The sequence below is a fragment of the Alligator sinensis genome, unplaced genomic scaffold (assembly GCF_000455745.1).
Source record: "Alligator sinensis unplaced genomic scaffold, ASM45574v1 scaffold755_2, whole genome shotgun sequence".
In the NCBI taxonomy this organism is placed as follows: Eukaryota; Metazoa; Chordata; order Crocodylia; family Alligatoridae; genus Alligator; species Alligator sinensis.
In genome coordinates, this window is record NW_005841883.1 from 1,801,403 (window position 1) to 1,813,364 (window position 11,962).

An 11,962-nucleotide genomic window follows, 5' to 3' on the forward strand; every position below is an offset into this window, starting at 1 on the left:
GGGGAGTCCCTGTTCCCCTGAGCACTACCAGGAGTGACAAGAAATAACAGTCACAAGCTGGCAGAGGGTAGATTCAGGCTAGGTATCAGGAGGTGCTACTTCACAGTCAGGGCAGCTAGGATCTGGAACCAACTTCCAAGAGAAGTGGTGCTGGCTCCTACCCTGGGGGTCTTTAAAAGGAGGCTGGATGAACACCTGGCCGAGGTCATTTGACCCCAGTACTCTTTCCTGCCATGGCAGGGGGGTCAGACTTGATGATCTGCTCTAGTCCCTTCAGACCCTACCAACTGTGAAACTCTGAATTGGATTCAGCTGAATCGGATCTGAAGATTTGGCGTCGCTTCGGAGATTTGGCCACAAACTAAACAGGCAGCAATTCTCACCATGCTGGACACAGCTGCCTCCAACTGGTAAGTCTGTTGTGGTGGGTGGAGCAGGGAAGGAAGGGGTGTGGGGAGGGATTGGGGCTGGGGCTGGGACAAGTTGTCCAGCCAGGGGTGGGGGGCATGGGATGCAGGTGCAGCAGTGCTGGGAGTGAGGGCTTTGCCTTGCTGCCACTTGCCCCCTTGTGCCTGGAGTGAGCCGTGCCTGCATCACACCCCCTGCCCCAGCTGGGCAAGCAGCAGCAGGGCATAGCCCCCACTCCCACCACTGCCACATCTGCATCCCACACCCCTGCTCCCTGACTGGGCAACCAACAGCAGCACCCGCATCCTGCACACCCCCCTGCCCCAGCTGGGCAAGCAGCAGCAGGGCACAGCCCCCACACTCAGCCCTGCCAGACCCACATCCCGTGCCCCCCTGCCCCAGCTGGGCAAGAGGCAGTAGGGCATAGCTCGCTGCTTGCCCAGCTGGGGCAGGGGGGTGTGCAGGATGCGGGTGCTGCTGTTGGTTGCCCAGTCAGGGAGCAGGGGTGTGGGATGCAGATGTGGCAGTGGTGGGAGTGGGGGCTATGCCCTGCTGCTGCTTGCCTCCTTCTGCCTGGAGCAAGCCGTGCCTGCACTGTGCCCCCTCGTTCCAGCTGGGCAAGTGGCAGCAGGACATAGCCCCCTGCCCCAGCTGGGAAGCCTGTCCCAGCCCCATTCCCTCCCTCCCCCACACCCTTTACTTCCCACCTCTGCCCACCACAAAACATTTACCAGCTGAAGGCAGCTGCGTCCAGCATGGTGAGGACTGCTGCCTGTTTAGTCTATAGCCGAATGTCTAAAGCGGCGCCGAATCTTTTCTGAATTGATTCAGAGGCTTCCGATTCAATTTGGACCTTTTAATTGGTGTCCCAATTCAATTTGGATTCAGAGATTTGGCGACCAAATCGGGCCGAATCTCCTGCATTGAATCGGCTTTGCTCAGCCCTACTGGAAAGCCTGTTTCCCACTCAGCTCTGTGATCACAGAGCAGGGCAGGGAACAGGCTCCCCAGCCCTCACCAGCTGGGAGATAAGGATCTCCCAGTGCTGGCACCCTGACAGCCCCCTGCTTCTCAAATGTGATGGTGAAGTGGCAGTTGGGAGATAGGAATCTCTTAGCCCCAACTCTTTGGTTGTAATCTTGGAGCAGAGAGATTGAAGCTCCCTGCTGCCAGGGCAGGCGGACATAGTCCCCAGCCGGGCTCCAGTGGCGGAGCCCACACCGGCAGCAGGCAGCTCCAAGGGCAGGGAGTAATCTCCTGCTACCTGGTGGCCAGCGGCCGGGAACAGATTTGCTCTCAGTCATGTGTCTACACAAGCGCTACTGCACAGTTAGCAATCGCAAGTAAATTTGCTATTTGTATTTGCAGGTAGCAAATTTAGTTGCAATTAGTGAGATTTACTGTGCAGTGAGAGTGTGCATGTTTAGATGCACATACTTACTATGTAGTAAATTATGCTACTGCACAGTAAAGCATCTTGTGTAGACACACCCTCTGAGTTCTGCAATCATATCTCATCTCAGGAGAGCTTGCTATACAGGGGGTAGGGTGTGTCCCTTATTGCTTCCAGCACAGGTTTCACTAACTAATATGTTAAAGTCACAACTGTAGAAAAATTCTACCTTCACATTACATTGCTTGCTGAAAAGTAATTTAATGATAAGTGTCCAACTGTAGATAGTTTTTAGCTTCTTGCATTTCTCTTCTCAGAATAATGGAAAGGATACTTCACTGAAATCAAATTTAAGATGCAGAAAGAGGAAACTTAAAAAAAAATTTCTTATCTTATGAACTTACATCTCTTCAATAGGGTTCACTGCATAGGCAAAATCTGATCCCAGGTGTAATATACTGTTGGATGGAAGTGCTCCATCCATCTGCTTATCTGGATCTGTGAAAGTAAAGAACATTTCTTTTGTGCATGTCGGACTGGAATCAGGCTTACACTGGCTAGTTTCCCCATCACCATTATCCCTGCCTCTCGTTTTCAAACTAAGCATTAGCATGGCTTGAAGTACCAGTCATAGTATCAGATGAATTCCCAGTGGACAAGTGTCCTAAAAACACTGGGGAGAACTAACTTTGCCAGACTTAGAACCTGCTTTAAAATAAGGGAATACACATTTAGAAGAGGACTATGAGAGGTCTCTCGCTGCCCCCTCCCCCCATCCTCACCCCCACCCCTGCCCTTACCTTCCATTTTCAGAACAGAGTGGGATCTTGATCTCAAAGAGTTCTGGTCTGTTTCCTCCCTTCTCAAATGTTGTTCCCTTTGCAATTCTAGAAACAGAAAAAAATTCTTTCAAATGACAGCTATTACTGTTTAGTAGTAAATAACTGAACACATCCTATTTAGTTAAAAATGGGAAGATCAAGCCTGCTTTCACACAGCAGTGTAAAATTTTAGAGTAATTGCACTAACTGGTTTGGATCAGGGGGTTTAGACTTGACCAGATGAAAAAGTCATACCAATACTCTGAATTCCCCCAAAGCTTGGAATTGTTTGTGAGCGGTAGTTGGAGGAGAGCTTAGATCCAAAGGCCTAAATTCAGACAACTCTCCAAGTTTGTGTCTTGAAAGTCTTAATACTTTTGTGAAATCTAGAAGCCAACACCAAAACCTGGCATCTACCTTTTCGCTGCATACTATTTTAAAACATACAGAAGTGTAAGAGCGATGTAGTTGTAACAGTCCAGAAATTACGAAGAATGAATTTCTTAAAGTGATATCTCCATTGCCACTACTATCAACACTCCCCATCAAAGAAAACATCAGAATCCATGGTTCCTGCAGATGCCCTTTCCAAAATGTGATATACCTGATCCAATGTACCAAGTGCTCTCATGACAACTGTGTGAGTGAAATTAAACTGCAGCTATGCACTAGAATGACCTCTCACAGAAAAAATATAAAGGACAGAGACATACACCCACCATTAGGAGCATGTTTCTCACAGAACAACCGCTCCCTCTCTCACCTCACTACTCTCGTGCTCAAGGGAATCTACCTAACTTTTAGAAGGTGACTGGGAAACAAAAATTCATAAACTGGCTGGACCTAAGAACAAAGGTCTAAACATTGATATTGGGTATATGGCACATTATAATTTATCCAACTCCTGAATTCTTTCCACACAAGGAAGGTGAGATTGATCTTCTTTCCTTTTGATAGATCTTGATCTCCCAGGAATCAGCTTCTTTTCTTCTGCTGGTTGTGTCTGCTTTCCTGAGAATTTCTCAGTCCCTTCTCTCTGCTGTGTTTCACTATGCTGTGCCTTGCTTCCTGTGATCAGAGTTACATGAGGAAGAATGCTTTGCATTCAAAATCTTGTCTAACTTTATCCCAAATACATAGTTGGTCCAGTACAAGATATCACATTACAAGATTCTTGCCTCACAAACAATACAGAAGCATTTTGCAGCTGACTGATTTCTCTCTGTCTCTTTCCTTCCCCCTTCCCCTCCTCTCAGGGGCTGAAATTAAATTACTGTATCCACATTTTGAATTAAACCTAATGAAATCCAAAATCTTATATGTAAACACTGCTGGCAGTTTTGTTGGTAGTATCAGCAGACAGCTTAAGGACAGAATGGCTAACCAAACCCTCCTTTCCCCCGTGACAGCTAGTCTCTCAACTCAGGGTTAAGGCAGTTGAACAGGATAGTCTTGGGAACCGTATGGTTCTGCCTCTACTACAAGAGGACTCTCATGTCTGCAGAGGAAGGGACAGGATTTTTTCTGAAAAGAATAAGCTGGTGTAGCAAAGATCCACAGCACATTTCTCTGTAGAGCTGGCCCTCGCTACAGGCTGTTAAGGCACCAGTAGAGAGAGCCCTTGTTTCAAACATGCATGAAAAGTCAGACACTTGTACTTGAAGTGACTTACAGCATTCTAGGAGGCTGTGTGGTTGCAAAAGGTTATTTGTTTTAAAAAGAAATAAAAGTTATTCTAGAGAAGAACCTTCCTTCCCTTGGGTATCTTTCACAGAAATATCTGGGGAAATTTGATCCAGGAGCTCAGGAAGCAGATATGGATGCCTGTGATACAGTAAATCCACTCCCTTGTTCTTCTTTGCACACCTCTGCAATTGTAGCCTGTAGTGACTTACTGCCTCATATAAACAGAAGGGAGGCTAGACAGTGCCTAGTTAGTCTGAAAACAATCCAATGGGCCAATCTCTCATCTCAAACAATTCACAGTGTGTCAAAAGCTTGCAAACAGTTTAATGTTTTAGTCTTTTACTAATTTATGTTCAATGGATGTGTAGCTTATATAACTTACAAGTGCTGAAGGAAGCACATTCAGCCCCAGCACTGAAGGTTGCAGTTCCATTGAAGTCAACACACGCAGACCAAACAAATGCTGGGAGGACCCCTGGATAAGGTACAGCCGTCAAGGAAGGGAGTTGGCCTGATTTCATTTTCAGCTTTCTGTTTCTGTTTCAGCTTTCTGTTAAACCTTCCTTTTACAGCATCTAAGTTGGGATCATTTTGCACATCCACTAGATACCAATTACTTCTCTCTGCCAATGGATCTTGTGACCAATTTATATTTGAAATCTAACTGGTTCCATCCTGTCACTGCTGCATGTGGTCCAGTGATTTCCTTGAGTGATTACCTCAAGCTACACTGGGCTGAAGTTATCTTTGAGCCTGCTAAAGATTAAAGTCTCCAGTCCCAGTTCTCATGTTCCTTGTGACCCTTTTCAAGACTGAGAAATGTAGTGTTCTGGATGAATGCATGTTTTGGCTTTGTATAACAGGGAATGATCAAAACTTTGAGGCTTGCAGAGCTTGAAGAAATTTTAAAAAATCAAATGAAATCTCAATTAAAACTGAAAATTCTTGCCTTACTTTATGAAGAAAACACACTTAAAGATTAATTTAATGCGACTGATACAAATCCATAAACTGGGACAGGTTGTCTTTCACCTTAGGAAACCTCTTGATGAGCTTGATGTTAATAAAATCTGAAACCAAGTGAGTTTACGCAGTTCTGAATTTCACCATAAAACGTTCACTCAGTTCTCATTCAGTGCCTTGGGGAACTGAGCTTTGATAGCTTTGTCTATAAAGAAATGCAGTGTCTGCTAAACTCCCATATGCTGGCTAATCTGCTATTGGCTGATATTTTGACTTAATCATATATGATTAAATCTCTACAGCATGTGAGTGGTATGTAGAGTACATGGCAATCCCAGTGGTAGTACTTGAAGGGTATGAGGGCTGTTTGTTTGTAACACTAGTGCTAGATTGTGGTCAGTGGGGGATATACAATGGTTACACCTACACTCAAGTTTTTGGGAGAAGTCTTCCACCATTGTAGCTCCATTGTAGTGATAAAACAATAGGAGATTAGCAACCTTCTTAATAGTGTCATCTAAACCTGGATATAGCATAGTGGATATAACAATGGTAGCCCCTGTTAGCTGCTGCTCCTGCTGTTTTTAAGAATGGTGAAGCAGCAGCAATGACGGAAAGCTTCTTCCAAGTTGTGCGATCTGGTTAAGACCACTGGATCATAAAACATCTTGTAAAAAAACACTCTTTTACTTTAAAAAAAAAAAAAAAAGATGCTCTAATTTCATTACAAAGATCCTGTAACATATTGGGGATTGCTAGCCCTGAAATATATCCCATCTTCCTCTGTCTCTTCTTGGTAGCCTCTGAGACTTTTCACCCCTTATACAACCTTATTGATTTATGAGTTAAAACCTTCAGGAAATTCAGCTCCTTCCACAGCATCTGCACTGCTGGAAGCAGCACTGTGCATTGAAAGATCTAGGGATTTTTGGTGGGTGGTTGTAAGGAAACGAAAAGAAAAAGAAACTAACATAAAAATGAGCTCTATGGATTCAACTCTAGGGGGAGTTTTCACAACTGGGATTGTATAGTCCTTATAGGCTTACTAACAAGAAATTCCATGTGTGTGGAGTTCAGAAGGAGAAATCAACGAAGAGATAAAACCCATGCTGAGTGAAAAGGTGTGCTTTAGGAACTTCCCTGGTGTGAGCAATGGGTAGCTGGGGGAGTTAAGAGGTTTAGCTAACAGATGCTGGAGAATCACAGATAAGAGAGTGGAACTCCCCTACTAATGCACTGCTCTGTTTTCTTTAGTGTTACAAACAGCAGGAAAGAGCTGGTATTGCTCAGTTGTAGCAGTTATAGTTTGGTACGTGCATGGAGGTCTTGTACTTGTGAAATGCAGAAGAGAAAAAAATCAATGCCTCCTATCATTTCCCTTTCTTAATCTATTTTTTTCCAGAGGACTTCCATCTACTTGATGCCAGGTCTACATTACAACATTGCCAGCTTCTAGGAGTGCCTGTATAGGAGAACACACTATGACCAAACCTGAGTGTGGGGAACTGTACCTGTAAGGCTTGGGCATAAGCCAGATAGCACTGACTGGCATATTATGTAGAGGGTCATGTTAAGCAATGCCAATCAGAAAAATTCAGACACTGAATAAAGTTATCCTGTCAGATTCCTTGGCTCTGAACAACCCAGCAAAATCCATCCCATAGACATAGCTTGTGCCAGGAAAAGACATAGTTTTGTTAGTATAATGTTTGTGTTTAGAGAAAAAAAGTTTACTTATACTAGCAACAAAATTGTTTTTGCTGACATAAACTGTGTTTCCACTGGGTGGTTTTTGCAGGTATAGTGATACCAGCAAAGCTAGTCTAGGGCAGTTCCTGCAGTCAGCAATCCTGATCGTGGCTGGCCTCTTCCCATTGGGAATGCCCGTTGTGCTCTTTGCTCTCTTGTGCACCCATATGCACCCAGTCATAATCTGGTACTTTATTTTAACTGAATTAAATTGATTAAGGTCATTACTTTTCTACTTGATTTTCCCCTGACCTCTTAGGCCCTGGTATCTTGTGTTATCAGGCCTGATTCTTCATTGACATGCAGGTCTGTAATCCTTTAAACCTCTGCAAATTTATAAAGGCTGACCAGATCCAAATGGTAGTTCTTTATACCCAACTGTCATAAGATTAAAGGGCTGCACAAACTGGAGGGCAGTGAAAAATCAGAGCCAGATTTCCTTGCCATACATTGCACTAAGGAACTGTGAACACATGAGAAGTCACAGAGTATCTTTGCCATCTCTGTTCGGTGAGATTCCACGCTGGAATGTTGACCGACCTTGCAAGAAGTAACGGTGACTTGAAGTTCCGGACTGGAAGATACTGAGAGGAAAGTTAGGAAGATGTTTCCCAGTTTTTAGTTCACTGATGTACATGCTCATCTGAAAGCAGCTGGCAGTCTAACAGTCCCTATTTGTGCACTTGAATGACAACTAGTGAAAGCATAGCTCCAGGAAGAGAAGCCAATGTAATGTTAGCTCCATCCACTAACTGTTTACCCCAGCCAACCATTCTTATCCAGACTAAGCTTTCAAAAGCTTGTTATCACCTGATCTTTAGCACAGACACTCAAAGCATACTCGGAGTTGGATAAAATGGAGATATAAAGCTGTCACAGTCAGTTCATTTAGTAAGGATCAAAATAGGACATAACCTAATGTTTGTTATTGAACCATTTGATGGGGTTCATTCAGACAGGTGGTGTTAACTGCAATGGCTGCATTCATTCTTACTACTGATAATACAATAATAATGCACAATACTTCTTGTGCTTGCTTTTCAATCTGTTCTGCTGGCTGCCTTTTGGAGAGAAGGGATTCTTAGTGCTCTGTTGCTCTAGGCTCAGTCAGCTAGCAAGGATGTTAAAGAGCTCCCCACTGTATCTATCAAAACATGTTGCCTGATGAGGCTACTCCCAACCTTGAGAAGATGAAGTGGGGATATTGGGTCAGTGTTTTCACTCTTGCATTATACCTACTGCTTTTACATCATGGCTTTTCCCTGTTGTTATACTGGACTCTGGATGCTGCCTCCTTTTCACAGCTAGCTAGTACTGCTCCCTGGGGTTTGGATGCTATCTACTCTTCCTGCCTCAGGGGATGCTACCCCCAGGGCCTCCTCTGGCACTGTCACCACCCACTCACTGCACATGGGGAAATTCCAGAGCTATGTGGCCTGGTTTTGGATGCTATTGGATGCTATTATCTTTTCTTCTTTCTTCTCAGTGGGCACGTCTACATGTGCACACTAGTAATGCACAGTAAATATAGTGACTTATGCTGACTTGAGCATAAATTTGATACCTGCATCATGCAGGTGTCAAATTTACACCTCATTAGTTACTATGCAGTAATGCACATGTAGATGCCTTACAGTGCAGTAACACTGTGTATGTGGACTGACTTGGAACTTGAATTCCTAGTCACTCCACACACAGCATTAATGCACTTTAATGCCTGCATGTATAGACAGCGGCTTATTCCTGCTTACTGTGTAGTACATTTAAGCCAGCATAAATGCATGTGTAGACATGCCCAGTATGACTGTGTACCGCTCGCACTGGAAATGGAATTTTGGACTCACATGAATAGGTCTAAAAGGCTTGAACCAATATTCACTGATTTTGTTCTGTTACCTCTGTGGTGCTGTGAATCAGACTTTGCCAAGTTAATCCATTTTGGACAGTGAACACCTCAGAAAATGCTTTTTAGTGGAAAGCTCTGAACTATGTATACTGAAAATTGTGGAATACTTGTAACTTTGATCCTGTCTCTGAGGATATGTAGCAGGAGGATGGACAAACATAAGTGAGTAGAATTCTAGGCAGAAGCACTAGAAACAAGGGAGTTAGAGAGAATAGTATCTTATGGTTTAATAATGTATTCCTTATTTCTATTAAAGCTCTTTCTTAGAAGAAAGTGACTCTTTCCGGTATTCTTTATCACTATCACATGCCAGATCTTTTATTTGATCAGGTTGTACAGTAATGACACTCAGGTTTGTGACAGTGAACAGTTAATAATATAGCACTGCATGGCATCTTAGGCAAGTGGCCCTCCATCCCCCCTTCAAGTAAATAAGACTTAATTTCTCTGCAACAAGAAAGAAGTCTGCCTGAAGAGTTTTTAGCCTTGTCCAGAACAGCACTGAAATAGTCATATAGTAGCAACTTTCTTTGGCTTTTCTATAAAACTTCTATAAATGGACTCTGGGGGCCAAAAACAGCCTTGGGGTAAGAGACTGCTAATCCATTGATGAAAGAAGAACTGCACCTATTTCCTCCTGGTCTAAATTTTGCTCTGAGCAGGGCCTTAGAAATTCAAGGAATCTGGGGAGAGGGATGAGAAAGAAAGAATTGTATATATGAAAAGGGGATAAAGTACACTCTATTATGATCCAAGAATCTGGGAAATGAATTGAGTATTAAAATAGACCTGTAATGTCAGGCTCTCCAGACATACATGAGTGCTACGAGGCTTGACGAGAAAAAGCACAGGAGCAGAATGACAGTTTCTCACTGATTCAACAAGAGCTATAAAGCTATTTCTACACTGCTTTCACTTGCTCATTAATGACCTCTTGCACTATAAAAAGAACTTCCCAAACATTCTAAGCCCTTGAGAGAATATTTTATATGGTCTTTTAGAGATTAAATACTCTGTTTGCAGAAAAGAAACATTTTTTTGAAATACTAATCAGCAGTTCTGCCTCACCCACATGCCTAGACAAGAAGATATGCATGGTTAAATTGTCCACTTCAAGACAAACAACTGCAGGTGATACACTGAGCCCCAATCATTCACATCTGCACTTGATGCCAGACTGAATCCCAATCAGTTTCAAAGTAATGAAGTCACAGCTGTAAGTAGCTCAGAAAGAAGATAAAGCTGTCAAGTTCTCTACGAACGCCACCATAAGTAAGTGAACTGTCTGGAAGGAAAACGTGTTTGTCGTTGGCCCGTGGTTTTGAATGAGAAACTAAAACTCTGCTGGAAGGAAGTTAAACAAAGTAAAGTGGATCAAGCAATTCTTTTCTTTATATCCAGGCTAGAAACCCTGAGGGGGGAAATGGATATCCCTGAGTTAGAATCTGAATTATTTTTGTGCATACACAATCAATTTGCTAACTTGATGCTTAGTTCTGCAAATATCACACTGACCAGTACTTACTCTAACAGTAATCCCAAGTAGTAACCACAGGGTTACTCACATTACTGCTGCTCAACATGAGTAGGGGGACTGTAGAATAGGAGCCTAAACTTTTCACAGTAGGTTACAGTTATCTCTACTCTAACTTTTCTGAATTCAGTGGAGTAATGCCAGCCTCACTACCATTCAGGAGAAACAAATTCAAAAGTGACTTTAGTACTGGAGTTGTGTGCAATGACTGCAATAAAATCCCAAGTCATGTGTCTTTTTCTTTTTAATTTTTTTGATTTGGCGTGTCATTACAAATTCAAAACTTGACAAACTGTCAATGAATGTTACATCAAGACTCAAACTTCTTGGTGGTTCTCAGCTCTGCCACTAGTGATCCAGAGTAGGGTTGCCAACCCTTCAGGATTGTCCTGGAGTCTCCAGGAATTAGATATGATCTCCCAGAAGACTGCTGAGAGTCACCTGGGAGATAAATGATAGGGCATTCATTAAAATAAATATTAAATGTTGAATCTAATTTATACAGTAGTCCAGTGGGTTTTTAAAATGTAACAGTAATGTACATTTGCCTTCCTGAGCGCAGTACACTAGATCAGTCATTAATGTCATTACATCATGTGATGAAACCTCCTGGAATAGATTCAAACAGAGTTGGCAACCCTAATTGAGAGCCAGTTTATGATTTTGTATCGAAACAGTACAAATTTTGAATGTTGATTGCACTTTGCTCTGAGCATTTCATAGATTCATAGATGTTAGGGTCGGAAGGGACCTCAATAGATCATCGAGTCCGACCCCTTGCATAAGCAGGAAAGAGCTGGGTCTAGATGACCCCAGCTAGATGCTTATCTAACCTCCTCTTGAAGACCCCCAGGGTAGGGGAGAGCACCACCTCCCTTGGGAGCCCGTTCCAGACCCTGGCCACTCGAACTGTGAAGAAGTTCTTCCTAATGTCCAATCTAAATCTGCTCTCTGCTAGCTTGTGGCATTTATTTCTTGTAACCCCCGGGGGCACCTTGGTGAATAAAACCTCACCAATTCCCTTCTGTGCCCCCGTGATGAACTTATAGCCAGCCACAAGGTCGCCTCTCAACCTTCTCTTGCGGAGGCTGAATAGATCCAGTTTCTCTAGTCTCTCCTCGTAGGGCTTGGCCTGCAGGCCCTTAACCATACGAGTGGCCCTTCTCTGGACCCTCTCCAGGTTATCCGCATCCCTCTTGAAGTGCGGCGCCCAGAATTGCACTCAGTACTCCAACTGCGGTCTGACCAGCGCCCAATAGAGGGGAAGTATCACCTCCTTGGACCTATTCGTCATGCATCTGCTGATGCACGATAAAGTGCCATTGGCTTTTCTGATGACTTCATCACGCTGCCGGCTCATGTTCATCTTGGAGTCCACTAGGACTCCAAGATCCCTTTCCACTTCCGTGCCACCCAGCAGGTCATTCCCTAGGCTGTAGGTGTGCTGGACATTTTTCCTCCCTAGGTGCAGCACTTTGCATTTCTCCTTGTTGAACCGCATT

At 43.7% G+C, this 11,962-nt stretch overlaps 1 protein-coding gene across 1 annotated transcript in view; it reads right to left on the reverse strand.

Annotated features, from left to right (window-relative positions):
* Positions 1–11,962, reverse strand: part of KIAA2012 (KIAA2012 ortholog) — a 106,428-nt gene that overhangs the window by 20,774 nt on the left and 73,692 nt on the right. The window contains 2 exon segments of the mRNA XM_025196658.1: positions 2,206–2,299; positions 2,602–2,688. Coding sequence (XP_025052443.1) covers positions 2,206–2,299; positions 2,602–2,688 — 181 coding nt within the window.